Source organism: Poecilia formosa, unplaced genomic scaffold, assembly GCF_000485575.1.
Source record: "Poecilia formosa unplaced genomic scaffold, Poecilia_formosa-5.1.2 Scaffold38, whole genome shotgun sequence".
Lineage (NCBI taxonomy): Eukaryota > Metazoa > Chordata > Actinopteri > Cyprinodontiformes > Poeciliidae > Poecilia > Poecilia formosa.
In genome coordinates this window covers 3,299,734-3,324,142 of record NW_006799977.1, presented here as the reverse complement: position 1 = coordinate 3,324,142, position 24,409 = coordinate 3,299,734, and the positions used below count along the sequence as shown (strand labels likewise).

General features: G+C 37.7%; 1 protein-coding gene across 7 annotated transcripts in view; it reads right to left on the bottom strand.

The window, feature by feature from the left end:
• Positions 1–375: 375 nt before the first annotated feature.
• csnk1g2b (casein kinase 1, gamma 2b) overlaps positions 376–24,409 on the bottom strand; it is a 46,125-nt gene continuing 22,091 nt past the window's right edge. For 4 of the 7 annotated variants that reach the window (XM_016670849.1, XM_016670850.1, XM_016670851.1 and 1 more), the window contains exons 5-13: positions 16,843–16,991; positions 13,952–14,186; positions 13,783–13,868; positions 11,374–11,458; positions 11,144–11,292; positions 10,963–11,046; positions 7,702–7,803; positions 4,825–4,931; positions 376–3,600 (exon numbers count right to left, since the gene is read on the bottom strand). In XM_016670849.1, coding sequence (XP_016526335.1) covers positions 3,546–3,600; positions 4,825–4,931; positions 7,702–7,803; positions 10,963–11,046; positions 11,144–11,292; positions 11,374–11,458; positions 13,783–13,868; positions 13,952–14,186; positions 16,843–16,991 — 1,052 coding nt within the window. In that variant the 3' untranslated portion in view covers positions 376–3,545. The remainder of the gene's footprint in view (positions 3,601–4,824; positions 4,932–7,701; positions 7,804–10,962; positions 11,047–11,143; positions 11,293–11,373; positions 11,459–13,782; positions 13,869–13,951; positions 14,187–16,842; positions 16,992–24,409) is intronic. The other 3 variants (XM_016670853.1, XM_016670855.1, XM_016670854.1) reach the window with 3 other exon arrangements.

The window sequence follows — 24,409 nt, the reverse complement described above, 5'->3', positions numbered from 1 at the left end:
TAATCAGTCACCTGTGTTTTGTTTATTTTCCACCACAAAAATTGTAATTGTTGTCTGTTTAGTTGGTTTTACATAGGGAACGTCAAGAAGGGGTTTGTGGTGGAAGACATGGCGAAAAGCCTAGAATGACAGCAGCTTAATGTCACTTGTAGCGATCAGAAAACTGTTATTGAAAATGAAAGAGGGCAGCTTCAACCAAACATGTAAAAATATATTTTATAAAACTTACATACTGCAGCTTTTACAGTACCTCGACTTTTATCTGACACTTGCCAGATGTGACGACCGACGACCAGCCAGGTGACGTAGATGTAGACGACGTAGATTTACAGAGTTAAGAGCAACCACCAGGGAAAAAACTGCTCCATGACTGACTCCTGTGATAAAACTTCCTTTATTCACAATTAGAGATCTGTCGTTGTCATATTTACAAATACATGTTGCAAATAGTTACACCAAGAGACGTAGAGCAGAAGCACAGTTCAACACTGGTCTGAGCATCTCCGGAAACTCTCTCCCCCAATTAGAAATCACATAATAAACGCAGAGTAATGGATTATAACAAGCTGGAGCTCCCTACTGGTCACAAGAACCAATCTAGTTTTCAGTGGAATACTTTGATGAGCCAACAAGTGCTCCCTGTTGTTAACAGGTCCACATGTAACGGCGTAGTCATCCCATATGGCAAGCCATTAGCGACAGAAATTTGTGATGGTTTTTTTTTTTTCAACCCGTTTCCTAAACAAATCGCATAAAATCACTTTGGGTAGTCACCAGATCCCCATCAAGAATGCGTTCTGAACGGCTCCTGAGTGGCGGTGGGTGGAGGTCCAGCTTTTTGATATTAAAGGCTCATTTAAGAATGACAAATTAAGCAACATTCATTAACTGGATAAAGGTTTTCCCCTTTTTTTCTGCTGCTCAGGTGGCCTTGAAAAACCACTTAAAGGCATAAAATCTGGAAGAGTTTTCATTAACCCAAGGTGATTTTAACACCATTTCTTAGCCAGACATGTCCAATAAAACATTTGGCCCTATTGGCTTGCCATAATCTGAACATTTGGGTATGCGCTTGGGTTAATATACAGCAGCAAACGTACAACTCTGCAGTTTCCTTATACTGCATGTCTAAATTAAGTAATGGCTATGACAGGCGTCCAGGAACTTTGTGGGGTTGCACAGCTGCATTCTCACTTCTGTTCATCAATCCTCTAAAACCTGCTTAGAGGAACAAATGATCTGCTCTCTTAAAAAACAGCTGGATTCATGTGAATGTAAAATAAATAAAAAAATTAAAAAGTGGCAACGTTGTGTGAAAACCAGATGAGGTTTGAAATAATCTTGATCAAAATGGTTTTTGTGAATCCTACAGGTATGAGTTCAGTTTAATTGGTTCTTAAAATGAGTATGCTATAACATACGGGTCAACATGTTCTGGAAGGGTAGTTACGAACGGATTATAGGGGGAAAAAAATAAATTGGACTGATTATTAGAACAGAAAATCAATGTTTTGTGGCATAAATTTGGTTCTGATTATTATGTACCATTTTATTTTTATAATTTGGGACATTTATGCATCTTGTGAATTCCTGGTGTGCCACAAACTATCAGTTAGGAATTGGCCAATTTTCTCTTGATCAGTTCAAATGCTGACAAAAATCTGAATTGTTTTTAATGATGCATTTTCAATATATTACCACAGACAGTATGTAACCTTATTCTGAGTTGAATCCCTAATAAATATATGTCAAGTTATGATTAGAAATGTATGCTTTGATGCATAGAACAGGAATAATCTTGTAAATATGTCATTTTCTATTAGATTCAGTAATCCTCAGGAGAAAGAAAAAACAACATGGGAGGCAGTCAAAGTTGAAATCGGCAGGTCAGATGTCACAGAACAGCAGAAATCAATGATTGGTGCATAACTAGTAATCAGTCCATGGTCTCAAACATAAACAGGCTCAGATGTTTCCTTTTTCATTAAAATTTACACATGAAAACAAAAATCTTAACTCAAATGTTTCTTGCGACAAACAAAAGCTGGCTATATGCTGGAGGTGACAAGACTCAATGATGGCAGAAGAGTTGAGATTTTTTAGGGTATGTTTCGAATTTCTAGGCAAGGAAGTAGGAGTTTGTCAGACATGTTGGAGGAAAACAAGAAGACGTAACATGAGGTACATGAAACCACACCATGAGCTTTACTGATCCGTTTGATCAAAAATGGGATTCCAGCGATTCCAGAGAAAACCTCACTCAGCTCTTTTTCTGTTTTCTACTTATTCAGATGAAATATCACAACATCGGCCATGTTTGGCCGTTCTGTTGCCGTAAACCTCTCTGAAGCGGGCTGCAGGGATGCACGCGCTCATTTCACAGATTTGCTTACAGGAACTTCCGGATTAGCGGCCGCCAGTGTGCTCCCTCCCAAACACACGAGCACGGACATTAATCCACCGAGCATTTGGGCCAGATTAGATAAAATTTCACTGTGGGACACTCACTTGAGCTTTAAACATTTTACTTAAAAAAGGCACAAACTACAATTTTCTGGTAAATTATTTGGATGTAAAACAAACAAAAAAAGAAATCAAAACATCTTCCTTTCCTTTTTAAGCCATGAGCGCAGATATAATCATCCTAGATCAGTCTTGACTTTTAATTTTAAGCCTAAAGATTTTCCACTGTAATTGTTTTCTTTCCCAAAAGTGCAATAAAAATGAGAGCTTAGTATCTGCTTTCGCTCTTTCTTCCACAGTACCTGAGGCCAGTGACTGTGCTACAAAGACCACGTTGAAGGACGAGAGGAAAGAGCCGAACTCCAGAAAACTACAACATGAAAAGAAGCATTGAATGCAGGGTTCGAGTCTGAAAACTGAGGATTAACTTACAAAACAACAAAAGAAAAAAGAAAAATACATAAAAATCAGATTCAGTTTTAAAGATGAAATGCTTCCTGTGTCTCTCAGATTGAACATCAGCATAGTTCACCTTTCACCTTGATCCCAAAATACACACCGAGAAAAAAAAAAGGATAAAAAAAAAAAAGAAAATTTAATTCCTACGGAGCAGATTTCTTTCACTTGAACCACCTGAATAGTTTCCCCTGATCGACAGCTGATCCAAACGTTCTGCATGGAATCTAGAATACAACAACTGCTTCAAACGGCATCTTTTTTTTTTCTTTTTTAAATTCACGCCACTGTATTCGAGTTTCATTGTTACAGCTTTTATACGCTTTTCCTCGAGCTCCCAGTTGTAATGCAGGTACGCTTAGAATTAGTCTGTAAAAGAATCAAAAGTCTCTTGTGGAGTCAGTAGGACTGCAACATTCCTTCAACTCGGCGGGAGCCGTGGGGAGCGCCGAGAACGAGAGAGAGAGAGGCAGAGAGAGAGAGAGAAACGGAGGAAGGAGGTACATGGTGGCGGCCTGTAGGGGAAGAAGAGCAGGGACGAAGGGGGCAGGGCCTTTTTGTGTAGTTGCTTCCATTTAAAACTCGACAGTGACCACAATGTTTCAAGTTGCCTCCATCCTCTTCCTTCACTTGTGCCTCTGGAGGGCTTTCCTCTTTCTCCTTTTGAAGAAACAACAGCACCTGCAGGGAAACGGTTACAATTAGAAAAACAGGATCTCTGCGGTTAGCATCCTGCATTAGCACCAAGCTAAAGGACCATTTCACAGCTTTAAATGAGTCTGGACTGCATTTGACCATCTCCAGTTCAAATTCTAACACACCAACATGTCGGCAACCAGGTTCTCTACAGAGAAGTTGCTCACAGTCATTGACTACCATGGTTCTAGCTGTAAAGTTGTCAACACGTAAAATCTTAAATGTATCATATATAAAAGAAAAAGGGACAAAGTGCTTTAATACTAATACAAGAACTAGAAAACAATGTCCAATGGGATCACATTTTGCAGATCATGAAAAAAAAATAGCGAGGGAGAGAGAAGTGGGTCAGCTATGCTAGCTTGACTTTGACAACCTTCACAAGTAGATGTGCTGCAGGAAAATAAAATAGCTAATAAACCACAGCTGATGTTCAGACGATCAATTATTAATGAACGCAAAATAAAACATCAAGCCTGAAATCATAAAACAGTAACGGACTGAGGGTTCTGTTCTTTGTGAAGGAAATGTTTACATGTTTTCTGGTGTCAAATCCTGTTACATTAGTGGAGCTGTTGTCAGACTGTTGCTATGACAACATAGACCAGGGTCAAGCAAAAGTAATCTAGAGATTCACTTAGAGCCCATGTGTCAAACTTGAGGCCCACGGGCCACATGTAAAGCTATGGGCCGCCGTAGCTTTACATGTGGCCCTCTAGACTCCAAAGTACATCAATAAGTCCCTCCAGTTTTTCACAAATCTGCGAAATTCACACAAAATCAACAAATTAAAAAAAAAAATTCTGATTTTTACTGCAAATTTTTTCAAAATTGGTCAAAAACATTGAGTTTACGTGACTGCTGCCTCAGTCTTATGATGTCAAGTTATATTCTGTAAATGACACAGTGAGTATTAAAAAGTCACATTTAGCACCATACATTTAGCGCAAATATTGTAAAAATTCCCAACAAACATTTCTGAGTTGGCACCACAAAATCTGTAATTTTAAATGCAAAAGCCACTAAAACACTGAAACTCCTGGAGGAGCAGCCATCTCTTGATATTTTAACAGTTTAATTGGTTTTATCAAAATTTCTGGCCCAAAATTAAGATGAGTTTGACACAACTGACTTAGAGCTTCAACCTATGATCTAATGGAGAGGGGATCATAAGTACTGGTAATAATTTCATTTAATTTTTTTTCATACTTGGTTTCGTCAACCACATCAACCTCAGTGGGAGCAGTGATGGGAGCGTTGGAGTGTCCGGCCGTGGGGTCGTCCGTGTTCAGCTCGCCGTTCGTTGAGCTCATCACCTGCAGCGTTTCAAAAAATAAAAAGGGATATCAGACTTCTCAAACACAGACGACTGGAAGACAGGGATCATCATTAAAATCACGTTACGCAGGTGGAGATAAGGACCGTCTAATCTGGACTGAAGCGCTAAAGCAACATTACAGACTAAAAATTAAAGCTGGTTCATATTCTTCCTGTTCATCCTCTCCAAAGAGAAACTCTACAGTAAAAAGTAGCTAATTCCTCTTTCCTTTGTGTTCAACAGATTAGCGCTTTCCACGAATGACAGCTTCATTTAAAACCAATCAGAGTGGTGCAGGTGTCACAGCCATCACCTGATCTGCATTAGAAAGAGAGGAAGAACAAGATCTACCTGTTTGGACTCTGCATGTGAAGACAAACACTGATAAAACCTGCAGCTCTACTAAGCAACACTAGGTGGCGTATTTGTCCCACTTCAACAGTGGAGACATGGGACATCTGGGAAAAACACAATGGGACCTAAATTATGGATTAATGTCCATGTTTGGACAGCAAAAATACTTCAATGTTTCAGACAGTTGTTCTTTTTTGTCACTTATAACAGAAAATTACACAAAATGAAATTAATCATCTGCTTAATGAGTTTCAGTTTTGAGATCTTTTTTAATCATGAAGTTTATATAATAATATAATATAATTTGTAACTGAATTCAAAAAGTGAAACTCATTACACAGAGTTTTAATATTTTCGTGCATTTATTCCAGTTTATGTGATGATTTTGATGAGAGCTGATGAAAATATAACTATTACAAAGAACAGCTGTTGTTTTTAAACTAAATAACTATATTTTTATTAAGAAATGTCAGCCTACTGTACAGTTCGTACGCTCAGTACTTCTAAGGGAAGGTAATTAAACTTTATTAAGCAGGTACATTCCTCTTGAAGAGAAACACTAAAATATGGATAAATTGTTGCCACTTCTTTCTTAGATTTTTTGTAATATTGTTTATTTCCTTTTAACTTCTTCCAGTTTCTTTCTAAAGTCTGTTTGGCTGTGAACACAACAGTTTGACCTCAGTCACATGAAATAAGTCTAGATTTTGCTATGATTTGCTATGATTTTTCTTTTGAATTAAAAGTATTTCTGAATGCAAAGCTCTGACTTTGGTCACATTTAATTAGTAGTGTGCACTGAGAATCAGGACTCTCTGTTTTATCTCTGTTGCTTGTGTGATGTTTTCCACCACACGTTTTCCTTCCACTAAGCTTTCCATTAAGATGCTTGGATGCAACGCCTCCAAATGGCTAACTAACAATAATTTTTTAAGTGTCGACAGAGGTTGGCGATTTGGACCTAAATTTTTGTCCTAACATTTTGTGGTTCTGTTGTGATAGCAGTAAAAGTGATAAGAGCTACTTATTACTCATTTTTAAGATGTGACTGCATGATACAGCAATCATAAATCACACAGTAAACGATGACTCAACAAACACAAATCCTAAGTCCAGACTGAAAACACATCTATTCTCCTAATTTCTTTAGCAAATAAAATTGCAGCAGTTTTGTTTTGGTGTTTTAGTTTTTGGTATTTTCTGCCAATTTCATAATTGTCTTATTATTTTCACTAAATTTTGTTTTATTTTCTGTTTTATTGTTTATCCATCTGTGATATTATGAAGCACTCTGGTCAGCTAAGGTTGTTTAACTGTGCTATATAAATAAACTTTGACTTGACTTCATTTGTAATTTGCTTCTTTAGGACTCTAGTCAGATAAAGACGTGTGATTTGTATCACTAAACTGCACACATTAAAATTTTGTGATATTTTCAATGAAAAAACAGTGGAGAAAATAACAATATGAAAGGGTTTTGCTCCAGTCTGAACTAAAGATGTCTTATTTGAATTTTTTAAACGACTCTTAAAAAGATGCAACGCGATTCTATTAATCGATGTCATTGCTTTTATATTGTTTTGCATTTAGTTTTAAGCTTGTGCACATGTTTTCTTTTGTTTTTTACTTTTGTGTAACCAGAATGTTGTGTTGCAGATTTCAGCTCAGGTTGGTTTTGAAAACGAGATCCGGATCTCAAAGATTAAATGAAGGAAAGACTAAACATCATTACTTGGAATTTATTGTGAAGATAAATCCAAATTCTTATCACGATAAATAATAAACGATACGATAATTGATGATCTTCTGGGAGGATATATTCCTGCTATCGATACGAGTTAATTTAATATTAGATTTAGATCAATAAAGTCGAGCACAAACTGTTGCTGTTGCTACCCTAAACACAGCTAATCCATCAAAAACCTGATCATCATTTATTCATTTATTTTTCCTAAACATCTCAGTTGTTCTGTGTTCCTGATATGTTTTTATATTTATTGAGATATTCTTATTTATTATTATTTTATTCAATTATTTGACTTGTCTTTGAGAGTTGCTGTATTTTAAATTTCGTTGTGCTTTCTTCGTCCACAATGACAATAAAATAATTCTGACTCTTTAGGTGACATTCCGGTATAACGAGATGCACCTGCGCGTCATGAGGTGGGGACATCACCGGACATCGTCTTTGCATGGCTGTTTGCTGCAAGTCGCCTAGAAGCAGGGGAGCTTTTATTCAGCAGCATGCAGAGCACACCGAGGTTCAAAGAGTCCGATTGAAAAACACGAGCAACAAAGAGAGCGTCTACCGGCAGGCAGGCAGGCAATGTGGGTTCAGTGGGAAGCAGGGGGGAAAGTCTGTCACAAAATTACATGCATTCATGCATTAGCCATCAGAGCAGCAGCAGTGGTACCTGAACAGAGCCCCCCAGCCGCTCAGCTGTGAGGTGCGACCCCAGAGTCTCCTTATTGGTCACGGGGGTGGGCTGAGACTCACTTCCTTTGGGCTCAGGTGACTTGATACAAAGCAGAAAGGGTTGAGGCAGGAAGTGGTGAGAATAAAGGGAGGGGTCAGAGGTGAGGGAGGAGGAGGCCATGTGAGGGATCAGGTGTGGGGGGAGTAACACGGAGGAAAGGGGAGTAAATGGAAAACAACAAAAAAAGAAAAGTAAAATTAAAGACGACATCTCCCAAGCAGAAGCAGGCTTGTTAAGACAAACTATGTTAATAGAGGAGTAAAGGAAGCAAAAATTTATTTGAAGCATACAAATAAACTCATGCAGAGGTAAAAAGAACAGCCTCAAACTTGATTTTCCATATAAAAAAAACACAGCAATCAATCTTGTCAGGTGATTTCATCGCAGGACTAGTTTTGCTGCAGCTGAAAACTTATTTTAATTTTTAATCAGAACTAATTAAAACAGAGACGTAAAATCGTCCGAGTCATGGCCAACGTGCACATTGCAGTAGGAGGCGCTTTGCCAGCGTTAAAAGATGGACGTTGTTTCCAAGCCAATCACATTAAACCAACAGCAGTATAAAAAAAAAGAGGGAGGGAAGAGCTAGAGTCCACTGTAATAAGTCAGTCATAAAATGAAATGAACTCCTCAACAACACCGCGGTAAACGATGACTCAACAAGCACAGCAACCTTATCTGCACCATTATTTATGACAATCAGCCAAATCTCACAAATGATTCCTCGCCTACACATTAAAAATAAAAAAGGGTCAGATTGCATGCTAACTTAAAAACGCTGTCACACACTAAGCATGTAATTAGTCATCACTGGTATGAACAATGCAGTTTGCATTTTCAACTCATGCAATAATGACTGCTGCTTAGAGAGGCGGGAGGCCTGCACAAAGTATTCACACCCTGAACTCTTCCACGCTTTATCCCATTACAACCACAAACTGTATGTGATGGACCAGCAGAAAGGAAGTGGAAAGAAAACGCTTTGTTTGTAAGGAAGTGGTGTCCAAAGTGTGGCGTGTGGGCCATTTGTGGCCTTCAATGTGATTCTGTGCGGCCCTATAAAAATGTTACATCTTTTATCAACCATGACTTTTTGTGTTTTTACTTCAAGTTAATAAATAGGACAATGATGAAGATTTTGGTTGTAAACTGAGCTAAATAAAGACAAAAAATCCAAACATCTTAGAAATAAACAGATTGGAATCATACCTGGCAGTTTTTTGTGTCTCTTTTAAAAAAAGACAAAGTTGTTAGATTTTATGTTTTACATCTACAATAACCTACAGCTCCCTTTTGTACGGAAATCTGACTTAATTCCTTTTATTAGTACATATAAAAAGAAAACATTCTTGAAAAAAGAAAACAAAAGGAACAAAATTAAAATTTTACTTTCAAACTGAGTTTTGGCCCACGTTGCAAAAAGTTTGGACATCCAAAAGTAAGTACGGCTGGCTAAGTTGGCAGGCCAGACAGAGAGAATCACTAAGAAGAAACCAACAGGCTCATGGTGACTCTGGAGGAGCTACAGAGATGCACAGCTCAGCTACGATAATCTGTCCAGGACCCTACAAACCTGGCCTCTACGGAAAAGTTTTCAAGAAAAAAAGCCACTGATGAAAAAAGCAATTTGAACATCTTGGGACATTCTCTAAGACCAAATATTAAATGTTTTACCTTCTAGCTTGGAGGCAGAAAAAAGACTTTAATCTGGGGTGAAGCTTCACCGTTCTTGCAGAATATAAACCCTAGAGATGCAGCTGGAGTTACAAAAGGGACGGTTTAATCCAGGGTGTCACATCCAGGCCTGGAGGGCCGAGAAGGCCTGCAACTTTCAGATGAACCCTGAAACCCGAATCCAAAGGCTAAATGACCTCATCTGCATGCAGTCAGGTTCTCCACAGTCCTGCAGACGCTCTAATTATTTGATTCTAGGGCTCAAACGATTAAACAGATTAATTGTGATTAATCGATTAATGAAATAATTATTCATTTAATAATTGATTCATTGTTAATCGGTTGATTAATAAAATAAGTCTTTTACTGAAAGAACAACCTCGGATCAATAATTAAGCCAATACTGTAGAAAGAATATAAACATTTTGCATTTAAGATGAAAAAAAAAACAAAAACTTCTTGATCTATAAATTTGTTTTATCCCAACGTCTTTAAACTCCTCAAGTGGCAGTTTTAGTTTCACCTGAATCAAATTACATTAAAAAAGATCAAATTTTAAACACCTTTTAAAATCCAATTATCAATCAGTTAATCAAAAAAATAATCAGATTAGCCCTTCACTGCATTAATACTCAGGGCTCAGATTTTTACATTGATGTGTTTTTAGCTGCAGATGCATCCTTTGCTACAGATGATCAATCGTTTACTAAAGGAATGCGGTCACTGCATTTTAGGCAATAAAATTTTAATCTTATGTTTATTTTCATTTGTTATGTATTTTTATTATGGCATAAAATAAGCATAAGTGGTTAAATGAGAGATATGCCTTTTTTTTAACCGATTAATTGATTAATTGTCAAATAAATAGTCAGAGTAACCAATGAATCATCAGAATAATCAATTAATCATCAGAACAATCGACTAATCGTCAAAATAATCTGTGGAATATTTCATTACTAAAATAATCTGTAGCTGCAGCTTCATTTGACTCGGGTGTTTTGAAGCACAGACGCATCTAAAAGGAGCAGGAAGCTTCATATTCACATATTTGAGTTGCTTAGTCAAAGTCTAGGTCTTCATCCAACTGAGAATCTGTGCTGGAAATCACTGTTCACCTACACCATCCATCCTGTTCAGATGAGCCAAAATTTAGATCTTTAGATGAGCGACGTGAGTAACGACACCAAAAAGCTGTAATTAGTGCATCCATGCAGCTTTACCACACGACGCTGTGGCTGTGACCTGACAAATCATGGAAAGGTTCAGGAGGTATAAATACTTCTGCATGGGAAGCCATAAATGATGCCTTCTTTCCCTCATGACTGAAGATATCTACATTTTTTCCACTTCAGCATTTCGTTATCTTATTTCTTGCTGTCTGATAAGGACTCTGAAAACAAATCAAACCCAGCCTCGTTCTCCAGGAAGCTGCTTGTTTAATCGCACTACAGAAGTGATCCGATGTGGAATGAGGACCATTCAAGTAGGTGGGCTGGATGAGGAGCTGGAAGCTGAGGGTCTCACCTGGTTTTTGGTCTGCTGTTGTGCTTTGTCTCTGCTGCTGGGTGGCAGCGGTGTGTCACTGGGGATGGGGCCGATCGGTGTGGGCTGCAGGGAACAGAACAGGCTCATCAAGGATCAAATCCAGGTCGTTTCTTCTGCTCTGACGGCAGAGGGACAGAAAGCGGGGAGATGAGGCACTCACGAGAGATTTGCCGACCCAGTCGTACTCGTAGTCGAAGACGTAGCCGTTCCTGTCGAACAGATCGGTGAAGAGCTTCCGTAGGTAATCGTAGTCTGGCTTCTCAAAGAAGTCCAGCCTCCTCACGTAGCGCAGGTAGGTGGCCATCTCTTCTGTTACAAAACAAAGCAGCAGCCAATGAGAACGCAGCAGAACAGGAAGTGGTGAGTGAGATGCAGGGTGCTCCAACTGACCAGGGAAGCCCTCACAAAGCACTTCGATCGGGGTCGCTCGTTTGGTGTCTCCGATCTTCTGGTATCGCTCCTTCAAAGTGTCAGCCTTGAGTGGAGAGAAGTTTTCATTTCATTATTTAAACCATAAAACATATGAAGAAGCTGTGTGGTTTAAAAATAAACAGATGATCAAATTAGTTTAATCCTGGGCTCTCGGCTTCATGGCTGATGAAAACTCCTCTGGTCTCCCCAGTGATATTTATAGCACTTAAGCCTCGTTTGCATAAATCTGACACGGCACTTTAGATTTAGAAACGATTTCTTAATACGTCACTGAAACAGTTTCGCTTCCAGCAGTGGTGACTTCAAAATACACAAAGCTATTATTAAATACTTCTCCAACATTTAATTTATTACTTAATACTTTATACGTGAGGAAACATTTTATATTCAATTTTAACATAGAGCCTCCAAAACCTGTAAACTGTGAAGTGAAGGAAGGGATGGAGAGGATGAAAGAAATGGGCTGAATTATGACAGATGGATGGATTAACAGGTGGATGCAAGGAAGAACAAAAAGAGGATGGATAGAAACAGGATGAAGAGAAGAATAAATTGACAAAGCTAAAGGCCTGAGTGGAGGGATGGGAAAAATAGTCAGAGAGTTTGTCAGACTGAGACGGATGGAAGTTTAAACACAGGGACGAATGGACGGATGGATAGATGGATGGATGGATGGATGGACAAGCAGACAGCTGGTGGACGGATGTGTTTAAGTATAAATCTGTATCATTCCCGTTGCTCCGCCCTGTAAACCTCGGACATCCCCGGAAGTTCCCGGCCGTTCCCAGCTGTAGGAACTCTGAGTGTCAGGAATCGAGCCGCTTCGTTTCCATCACGTCTGAATCTTTAAACAGCAGAGGATTGTTCTGGCCTGAGCCATGCGACATCCCCCACACTACATCCCTCACATTCATCCACCAAGAACTCCCACCCACACAGCAACTGTTCACATCTCTTTTCTTCTCCGCCATTCTTTGATACTGATGCCTTCAGAAAGCGAAGCATGTCTGCCGCCTGCTAGAACCTGCTGCTGAGGCGCTTCTGTTGCTGGCCCTTCGTGGCGCCTGAGGCTGTTTTAGCGATTAAAGTATACATCAAGTGGGGAAGTTTGTGCGTGATTATGCAACAAAACAAAATTAGATGAGTCATGACTCTGTGGGGGAAAAAGAATCAACCTGTGAAGAAGCTGGCAGAGCTTCTGCCAACAATATTCAAACATTTAGAGGAAATGTTTTATCATTTAAATCTGTAGCCAGGAGATTGTTGGGTCTATCTTTAGAGAGCACCAGTATGTGTTTTTTTTAGCGGTTCCTGTTTCAACAGCTTTTTATCTGAGCTCTGATGAATTTACTAATAATCAGGTAGTGATCTTCTGCTCATATGAAAAAAAGGGAAATTAAACTGAGAAATGTTGTCATATCAGACTTTATAAATTCAACATGTGGGTAGTTCATTTGTTAATTAAAAACCAAACATTTTCACCTGTTTTACACAGAAAATATTTACCTGCATTTATTGGGAACTAAATAATTGCTGAAAATCTAAAAGGTTTTTAGATTTTCAGCTGAAAATCTAGATAGATAGATAGAATCATGCTGATGGATAGAATCATGCTTTTAGGGAAAATCCTCTTTGCAATTTAAATATAAAACAATGCAGAAATTACTTTTGTTTTTTAATTCAAGATTTTATCTTTTAACAATATAGTAAGTGGATAAAGACAGTAGATTAAAATAATTTTCCTCAATGCATCTTAAAATTAACATAAAAGTGCAATATTCAATAATACTTTGATTTTTTTTTCTTAACTATAAAGCAGCACATAATTAAAAAATGTAGAATGTAGAAAATGTTCTGATTTTGAATTAAAACTAGTAGTGGTGAGAACTCAAACTAAATCAGGATTTCCAATCGATGTTTATTGTAAACATTTTACCTTCTGAAGACGATCATGATGAAGCATACACAGAAGGAATTACTGCATTTTAGTCAATAAAATGTTTACTTATTCAACAAAAGGAACTGAATTATTTGTTTATTTGGATTTTTAATGCATATATAATTTCTGTAATAACTAGTTGAATAAAAAAAATCTTCAGAATGTGTAAAATGTTTTGCCTAATTTACTGATTGATCAGACAAATAGATAACTAGATGGGGACAGATAACTTGTCCCCATCTAGGGACAAGTCTGCGAATTAGCTGTTGCTATTGCACCATGATGCAAACATGGGACTGCTGTTTTATTCAGTTTGTCTATGTCAATGTGTGTCTGTCCCTATCAAATAAACTTGAAAAAAAAATAATAATAATTGTTAGATTCAGTCATAGACTGCATAATTTAGGTGAAACTTTATGGTTGTTTACCTTCAGGCCCTGCCAAGGAAGGCTGCCTCGGAGGAAGTACATAAACATGTGGCCCAGAGCTTCTAAATCATCTCTTCTGCTTTGCTCTAAAACAAAAACAAAACAAACCACATTAAGTATTTTATTTATTTATTTTTCATTAAGCTGGAGTTTATTTAAGGAGGCTCACCTTTTCCCAGGTGTGTGTTGATGCTCATGTAGCGTGCCGTCCCTGTCAGACTCTTGTGCTCCCGGTAGGGGATGTGTTTTTTGGTCTCGGGGTCTATATACTCTTTGGCCAGACCAAAGTCGATGATGTGGATGGTGTGCTGCCTCTTGCTCCCGGGCCTCCCGACGAGGAAATTCTCGGGCTTCACATCTCTGTAGATCAGACTCTTGGTGTGCACGTACTCCATCCGTGTTATCTAGCCAAGGAAATCGGCGGGGAAAATTAGCCTCTGGGTTTCAGCCAGTTTCTAGTTAAGGAGTTTTAACTAGTTTGGTTTTTGTTTGTCGTGTTGTCACAGCAACAAAAGCAGGTGGAATACGACAAAGCAAAAATATAAAACCAGATTTTTAAATGTTAAGCAAATTAATATCCTAATATTGTTTTCACAACATTTTAATGAGCACTATACATTTTACTGAGCAAACCAAAAATTTGACTAAAAAAAGGGTAATTCCTGAGTGTTGTAAGGACAAACTTTAACAGCATTTTAGGTTTCACCTCAAACAAACTGCGAATCATCAAAATCCGCTCTACTGGATTGGACTCGAAGTCCAATTTTATAAGTGAAATCCACTTATACTTTTAATCTATATTGTCCTCAGCATTTGGCGTTTGTCCTGGCAGGTTACAGCTGAATAAATATACTAAATATTTCATCATATTGTCTTTTGCACTTTAACATCCATTAAGGTAACTGCAGACTGGTAAATGATGAATGAGTGGTGTGTACGCACTGGAACAACAAGTCCACAGCTATTTGTGTACATTCAAGAAGATAAAAGGTGTGTTGTTGCACATGAATATTTCAAAATCTCCTGAACAAAACAATAAAAAAAAGAAACAACAATGTGACTTTTAGAAATGCATTTCTAACAATTTGAACTTGTTAACTAGATGTAACTTTTTTTTACTTTCAGGTAGGTGTTTCTTTAAAAAAATTTAATAGGATTGAAAATTTAAGTCCTCAGTTTTAAAAAGTAAAGATTATAGGTTCATTATTCAACTATAATTTAAACTTTTATTGCTAATTAATTTTGATAAATATGCACATGAAAACTCACAGTTTAGTTTCTTAGAAAATCTAAATGTTGCGTAAAATCATTAAAATACGTGTTTACTAAAATACTCCCAAATACTGATAAATATATTCATGCAGGGTGAAGTATCTGCACTGAATACGAGGTCATGGCTCCATTTGCATGACTTGCTGCATCAATGCAACGTAGCATGAAGATGATCAGCCTGTGGCTCTGCTAAAGTGTTAAGTAAGACCAGGTTGCTTTAATAGCAGCCTTCAGCTCATCTGCATTATTAGGTCATCTGGGTGTATGCGTGCGTGCGTGCCTATGTTAGTACACGTCTAAGCTCCTTTTAGATCTTTATTGTTCGCAGTTATCTGAAACAGTCACAGATTGTTGACCAAAAGTTCACCTGATTAGGGCTGCATGATATTAGTAAAACATGCAATAATGTTGCCGTATGCTATGATGACGATATGACTTGCAAAAAATAAACGCTAATTATTAAAAACTGCATCGCAAAATCAATGATTTACTGAGAAAGTCGTTTCTGCTGCTTTGGCACTGAAGAGACAGATTTGTAAAACTTTTTTATGCTGCATGCAAGACAAATACGTTACAGACATCAAAAACCTGAGTTTATGGCACTTAAATGATTATATCACATTTATTGCAGTCCAGTAGGATTTTCACAATATGCTTATTGCGTACAGTGATATTGCAATAACTGTACAACATTGTGCAGCTGTAAACCTGTAACCGCGATGAAACGTAACAGAGTAACACAGGACTGAGGAATTCATGTGACGGTGATGTGGTAGAAAGCTTTATTCATTTTGAGAAAATTCCCTGCGATATATTACGCATATTGCACAGGACAATAGTGAGTTGTAAGTCATGCCCCGTTGGTTCAATAATCCCTGCTAAATGCTTATCCCTGCTGCTTCAGCATTGCTTTCTGCCACACTTTTTCCTTCCACTCAACTTTCCATTAATATGCTGGGATACAACCCTCTGAACTTCCATCTTCTTTTACAATAACCTTTTCTGCTTTACCATTCTTGTGGAAGTTATCAGATTTCAAGCCAGCAACCTGCTTGATGTTTGTGTAGACCATGATATTTCTGTATTTTTATTTTATTGTGTAATCCTGATGGTCTGAGACACTGGACCATGTGCTTACATTAAAACTGAACCCCAAACCATTCTCCCAATAACTAAATAACTAAAACATTTTAAATATATTGCCATGTTGAATGAATTTATGAGAAGCTGTAATCGATTATGTTTTTCATTGTTATGTTTTAATCACAAATGATTTTTATTTATTACACAAGAGAAGCCGTGTTAAAAGATGATTAATCTGAAATCACAACATCAACTAATAACAGTCCACTTTAGTCAAACTATTTCGTTTGTCTAGAAGAAGGTCAGTTTTGTTTGGGGAGGTATGAACGCGTAATCGGACTCCGAATAAAATCGGACCAAAAAAAGCGAACTCTGGTCTTTTTCCAAACACAAAAGAGAAATCCTACAACCCCTAAAACATGACGCCATTCCATTTCTTTACATTTTGTTAAGAAGAAAGTTGGCTCAATGTTTTCTTCAGAGATTTTGATGTCATTTCTTCAGTGAGTGGCAAGTGGGGGAACAGGTTTTTCAATTGGTTTGATTTGTTTGACATACTGTAAACAGTATGTCAAACACTGCAGTATGCACTTTCACACTGCATACTGCAGTGTGAAAGTGAACCGCACCAGATGAAAATGTAACGTTGCGATTTCAGTCCCCGATCAAACCCAGTCTACAGGACTGTTCTCACTCAGGTCTTACCAGCTGTATGGCTATCATGAGGACGGTCTTGAGGGAGAAGGTGCGGTCGCACAGGTCAAACAAATCCTCTAAACTGGGCCCGAGCAGCTCCAGAACCATGGCGTTGTATTTCCCGCATGGGCCAAAGTAGTACACCTGAGGAATTCCCTCTGTGGAGACACAAACAGGTTTTTGTCAGATCATTTTCAAGACATGAAGCAGACTGGACATAAAAAATTAATTTTTTTATTACTTGTAAAAGATAACAAATCAGTGTGTGTGTTTGAGGTGTGGAGGTTAGTTTACAGAAAAATAAAATTATAGTATCAGCTATGAACACAAAACTCGCCAATTTTACAGCAAAACTCGTGTAAGTAATTAATAAATTACTAAAGTGAGTTGACCTTTGCTTAGTAACATTTTTCAACTTTCTATGCTGAACCAGACAAACCGAAACTGCAGCAAATGTCAACTCACTGTCACTTCCATTTAGAGCATAAAAACTTCCCATTCTCAAAACATTACCATGTCGTACACAATGCTGCAACACAAAGCTAAGTATGAGGAAGGTGATTTATAGCTCTGGAGTGTTGACAAGAGAGGCTGGACTCGCTGAAACTACAAAACGCACACAAAGGCTCACTCCTCAACTGGTTTGTCCAAAGCAGATGGAGCTTTTCCTAAGAAGCAGGATAATGGGAAATGTGACTTCAAAAGCAACAGGAAACACAAGAAGCACGGCGTCACCTGCAACAGAAGCCACACCTGGTTGTGTGCAAAACCCCTGAGGAATGTGGACGGACCAAACGGCAGTACAGCTTAATTGAAAACTCAGGTGTGGCAAAACTCTATGGTGCGCTCTTATGAGAGAACAAGAGGAGACAGAATGTAAGATATACATGGAAACATATGTGGTGTGGAAAGAAAAGAGAAAAAAGTAGTCTGTTATGCATGATCTGCAACTACTTCCCACCATCTACTGGTTTCAACAACAACACAACGTGCAGAGAGATCTGTGAAGAATAACAGTCTTATTTCACAAGCACCCAAGAAAAACACAGTGGGCAAGGAAAGCAAGAAATACAGACATTTTACACAATCCACTATCAGATGGTGGAAAAAACTTTGTAAAAGTCACACCGCCGGGTTCCACTCGCCAGGCCAATGAACATTTTAACACCAATAAACATTTCTCTGTTGTCAAAGACTTGGAATGTACAGTGCCAATTAAAAACAAGTAAATAACGATGGAGCATTTATTTCAAAAGAGATGCCTCCAATTTTGTTTTATTGTCTTTGGGAGCTGCACGTTTCATTTCTAAAACCGTGTGACAGTTTTCCCAGGCAGCTTCATTTTGCTGACTCTGCAGCATTTTTTAGAAACCAAACAAAAAGCGCTTTGTTCTTCTAGGCTTTTATGACATGATTTTATTGTGCTTTTTACATTTTGTATTATTTAAATGTGATTGGGGCACCAGGTGGATCAGTGGTAAAGAAAGTGGACCATAAACAAGGTCTTCAGACCTCGACGTCGCGGCCCCAGGTTCGATTCCTGCCTCCTTTACTGCATGTCCTTCTGCCCTTCTTCCTGCCAAGCAGATGCTGCACAGCACTTTGTGACTTCTGTTTCTGTGAAAAGTGCTTCATAAATAAACTTCCTAAATAGAGTTAGCAAAATTTAGCTTTTTGATCTTTGCCATATTATAAAGTTATTCCTTCATCAAAAACATACCTGGAATGTTGCTTTGACTCATTCATGCAAGTTTGATAAATCCTTCAATCTCCATGGCAACCACTTAGGGGTGCCTAAACGCTTGCTCTCACTGTTTATTTACCCAAAGCTCTGCCATGGAGCTTCAGTCCACAGCCTCATAGGAGCACCTCTCCCCTACTCTGCTCCTCTAGACTAGCGGCAGCAACAATTAGCAAACACCTGTTGGAACTGCTGAGCTAATCATACAAACTACAACACTAAAAACGGTTGAGATGCTGTTCTGAAGGCGGTGTGTCGAAAAGAGCTTCTTAAAGACACAGAGGCTAATTTTAAGGAGTCAGATGTGACCGTTATGTGAAGTTATATTTCTTTTAAGACGTTTTTGATACAGCATTTTCAGAACAACTGAACATAACAGTTACTTGACTGTGCTATAAAATGTCTGGAAAATACATAATAATCATAATAACCCCTGCCCTTTAACAATAAGCGGCAATTAGCAGAGGTTAAACACATGAATACCAGAGCTTAACCAATCCATCAGTTAAGTTTGACTCTTTCACTCAGAGTACAAACATATTTTTGTCAAAATCAGAATCGGTGAGTTAGAACTAAAGAAAATATTGATCAGGTCAACCTTAATAGGCGCTGCTACAACAAAAGAAATTACATCCAGATATGCACAATTTTCCAAATGAATGATAAATGACATAGACGGGCGTTGAGCGGTGTTTCTCTGCAGCTTTTTATCGTTGGATTGACCTCTGAATTCCTCAACAACAACACCACTTTGCATGCATGGATGAAAAATGACACAAACACACCCTTATCTATCCTTGCATGGACGCACACCTGTCTGCACTCTAGCCTCTAGGATTTTCCTGATTATGATGTCCACGACAGATGAGACTGTGACAAGAGATCACAGGGAGGCTGACTCATCAAAGCCTGGCCCAAATCTAGAGGGCATTCAAAACACAGTCATCACCGCAGAAGAGCATGGCGTGCACTGTAATCTTCTTCTGATGCTGGGGCTCGCAGTCAGGAATTTACTGCTGCTAAACGCTGCGCAACGCAAGTTTGTTATTCACAAATCCATCTTTATGTTGCCAATAGCAGCTACAAAGAAATAAAAACAAAAAACACCATCAACAGTAAAATTACACACATCTGTGTTTGTATAAATCCCTATAATTCAGTTCCAGACCATCATGTACACTACATTTGTTCAGCATTGTGGGAAATGTTCTCAGCGCCAGTGACACTCTGACCCCTGCTGTCTTGACAATTTGAGACAATCCAGCCCATTGTTTCTGCAAGCGGGCCTTCTCAGGCGACGGTCAGAGGCAAGACTGCATCATGGTGGCAGGAGACAATGTTGCTCTACAATGACGGGAACCAATGAGGAAAGAAGGGGAGAGGAGGATGGAAGAAGAGAGGGAGAGCATACAGAAGATTTATGGACGGAATAAAGAGAAGGCTGAAGAGGAGAGGTGATGTCCATTAGGTCTAATGCTGTGAAGATGTTCTCAAAAGGTTGAAATTTGATCAGCATTTACCCTGGCAAGTACTGAGAATGGAGCAGGAAATGTTACAGACAACTACAACTAAAAAAAGAAAAAAAAAGATGTGAGGCTGAAAACTAGTCAAAAAAGATACAATTATTACAATTAAATCTAATTATTTTTCTTTCATCCGTTTGTCTACAGACTCCAAATCTTATTGGAGATTTTGTTTTAGAAAAATATGCAGGAAAGATGTTGCCGTTTTGATTTTGACAGTGCTATATGTATAAAAGCACATGCTTCCACCTGCATTTTTCAATCTATGCCTTGTTTTCTTGCGATTTATATGAATTTAAATATAGATTATCTATTAATTAATTCTGCTTTTTTTTTATTTTGCAGGTATTCTTCCAGAGTTTCAGAGTGTTTCCACAAATTAAAAATGGCCAAAACAACTTTACTTTAAATAAAACACATTCACATCAATCTAAACTCCAAACCACAGAACTACAGCAAAGATTTTGCTGATACAGAAACAAATAGATTTAGTTGAAACTATTAATTTGTAGGTTTCGTTCATATTCCTTCATGCCCTTTGTCTATATAAACTCACTTATTGCATTACGAGACAATATTCTTTAATTTTCTTCATTCACACTCGTATTTAGATACTGCTGCTGTTCATTTTCCTACTCACTCCAATATGAAAACTGTTCTGCTTCATCTAATTGAGCTGAATCCTGAAACTAAACGGCATGCATAAAAACATACAGGGAATTACTGATGTGTCACCTGTACATTCACTCATTACATAACCTCTTAAAAAGGACTTCCTTTTAAAGTCCTTTTTAACCTCTATCCCTTGTGTAATTTTGCTAAATATTTACCACAACTGTTAAATATAAACAAGCACTTAACCAAAAATGGAGTTTAAAGATGCCAAGCAAAGTTTGTCCAACATTAGGCCCGTCACGATGAATTTTGCTGCATGATAAATTGTCACAGAAGGTATTTGCAATAAACAAATAATATTGTTGTTTCGAGATAATTTTCAGGTAATAATGATGCAAGTACACCCTCTCAAAGGTCAGGAAACATTGATTTCTAAAGTAGATTTAACACTGGAACTGAAATAACCAAAATAAATAGACAAAAACAACAGAAACAACTGATGAAACGAGGCTAGATGAGACCAATGAGCCAGACTGAAGCTTTTAATCATCCAGTCTTTGGTAGAAAGAGACTAGAAAAAAAAAATCACAAATGAAAATGATTGAGCTCTTTGTAATTGATCATGCAAGTAACTGATTTATTGCTTATTGCGATGGGATTAAGCAGCATCTGATCACCGCACATCTTCTTCTCTCTCCAGCCATTTCCTGTCAAATTACTGTCCAATAAAAGACCAGTAGAGCCAAACAACCCAGTAAATAAATATATAAATACAATAGCTTTTAGCTAAGATTTCTGATAGGATTAAGGGGGTTGAAGATGACCAACCACTCTTACTCCAATATGAATACAATATGAAGGTCAGGCTGTGTGCAGAGTTTGATGCAGCCATGACAAAACCAGATGACTTCAGGTTGAACACGCCTTGACTCTAGTATGACAATAGGACATGCATTAATTTGCTTCAACAGGGCTCACATAAGAGCTCTGAGACTGAATCAATCACTGAGGTTTCTACAGCTGTGGATTCAACAGATTTTCATCTTGGTGGTCAAGATGAAAAACATGGAACATGATTGCCTTAATTTGTGATTTATGAATGACCAGAGGCAGTAAAGAGGGAACAGCAGCAGCTAAATCTCAGGCAAAAAAAGACAAAAAGACACACACATAAAAATTTAAATAAAGCAAAACCTTCTACAATAGAGATATGGCCTAAATTACGAGATAACGGTCGTGTCCGAATACCATGAATGAGTCCTGGAACTTTCATTCAGAGCAGATCCTGTTTCAGTTAACTACCACATTATCCTCCCAGTCTTAATGGGTCCATTAGAAGCTGAAACCCTCCACTGAATAATAAAACCTTCCCATATTTGACATCAATCAAACATATATCACCACAAATATGTAACTGTAAGAGTCGAATCAACCACTACACAGCACAGATGCAGTTTCCATTACCAAATACAAGTTACAAATAAAAACAGCCAATTCTAAAAGAAAGTTTCAGTCTTCAGTGTTAGTTTAGTCACAAACATGCCAAGGGAGACTCAACAGCTGGGTTGTGTTAGAGCAAGGCAGAATTAAGAGTGTGCAGATAAGCCGCTGCTGGCATTAAGAGCTGAGTAGTCCACACTACGACATATCTGAGGCTCTCGGCCTGGGCAGGACGAGCAGGGTCGCATGTCCCCATTTAGCCAAGTTGACAACATAAGTAGATTTATCGCCTAGATTTCTGCCATGCTACACAGTCAAGCTGTACTTCCTCCTACCACACAAAATAAATATAAATATTGGAACTGAGCGCCAAGCCCTGCTGTGTGAACGCAGCGCTGATGCAGGCCAGAGAGGAGCAACACCTTTTAGCAGGTTTAATTTGCATCGCTGACCCCGTGACCTCAAAGGGACATGGAACGAGGTAAAGCTAAAATCATTTTTAAAACAGGCCCAAGGTCCTATTAAAAATTAATCAGGCTGATTGATAAAATCATCCAGAAATATGAATAAAAATGGATCTTATTTGTAGATCAGATAAGAAAAATAGTGTGTTTCCAGCTTTCTTTCTTTTTTCTTTTTTTACATATTTTGTTTTATTCTACATAAAATTTCAAACAAATTGAAATCCTGGGTTTGTAGGGCTGCTATTAACTACTATTTAAGTAACTGATTAATCTATCAATTATTCTGACGATAAATCAAATTAAATAAAACGGCACATTCTGCATATTTTTCATTAAACCACTTAAATATTTTTTATGCAATATTAGAAATAGATTAAATATACAAAAAAGTAATAATTCACTGTTACTTGTGATATCAACATGTGAAAAGATCAGCCCTTCCTGTTTGGCTAATCATCAACACAGAATTGATCTGATCTGTTAATTTTTTGTTTTGATTAATCAATTAATAATTGAATAGCAAAAGTGCTTAATTGCATTTTTTTGCAAAGCAAAAACTATTTCACTTGAGGAGTTCTGGGCACAACGTATTTACAGATGAACAAGGTATTTTTTGTGTATTAAATGCAAAATGTATATATTTTTTTGATTTGACTCCTTCGAGTGTGTTCTTCCAGAAAGTGTGATGTATTAGAGCCGATTCGGTTACAAAATCACTTGACGATTATTTCACTAATTGATTCTTCAAGATTTATCCGATTAACTGTTTCAGCTCTGTAGGTTTATGATTAGCAAACCAGAGGAAAACAGAAACCCATATCCATGGTAACAACACTGAACGTGACGAGCAGAGTGACTGTGTTGTGTATTCGCTGGTAAACACAGATTAAGATTCGCCGACATGTCAGAATGAACGATGAAGCCGTACAAAAACAAGCGTCTGCAGCTTGACAGCAGTGAGTGTTTGCAGGCAGGACACAGTTAATCACTGAGGCAGAGGATACTGAGACTGGGGAAGCTATCCAAGTAGACACCATAATGGCTTGAATGCTTGTAGAGGCCCAGCTATAAATAGTCAAGGACTACCCTAATGCCCCAACTCCTTATCAACACTGGAGGGCTTTTGCTTTGGTGCAAGGAGCCAAGGCTTTCGCACGTGGCACTAAATTTGACCACAGGACACACACTTGATGTGGGAGAATCACTTAGAGGATAAACCTTTGCACACTAATAAAACCGTGCTCTTACTAGCTCTCAGAACGAGTTTTTAAACCCATGCAGCTTTAATTGCAACATTTATAAGCTAAACTCCAATATAATTCTAATAAAAAAACAAACTGATATAAAGGAACAATACAGATTAGATATGTGTATGATCAAACAGCTGTGTGATATAATTTAAATTACGCCCGTCAGCAAGTTGGTTTATTGAGAGAGAAAGCTAAAAAATATGAAACATCTTTAAAGGTACATATTTGTGGACGATAATTGACCCAGAAATTATGATAAATAATAATATTACTGTTTTGAGATCATTTTCAAGTAATGTATTGATAATGGGATAAGTAACATTGGAACTGGAATATATTTTAAATATCCAAATAAAAAACACAGCAAGGAAAAACAATTAAAAAAAACTAAAATAAAAAACACACAACCAAAACCATAAATAAAATGAACTATTCTTATGGTTATAAATAAAAATATATTTAAAAAATGTATTTTAAAATTTTTATTCATAAAAATAAAAAATTCTATATTTATAAAAATGCATAAATGTATAAATTGAACAA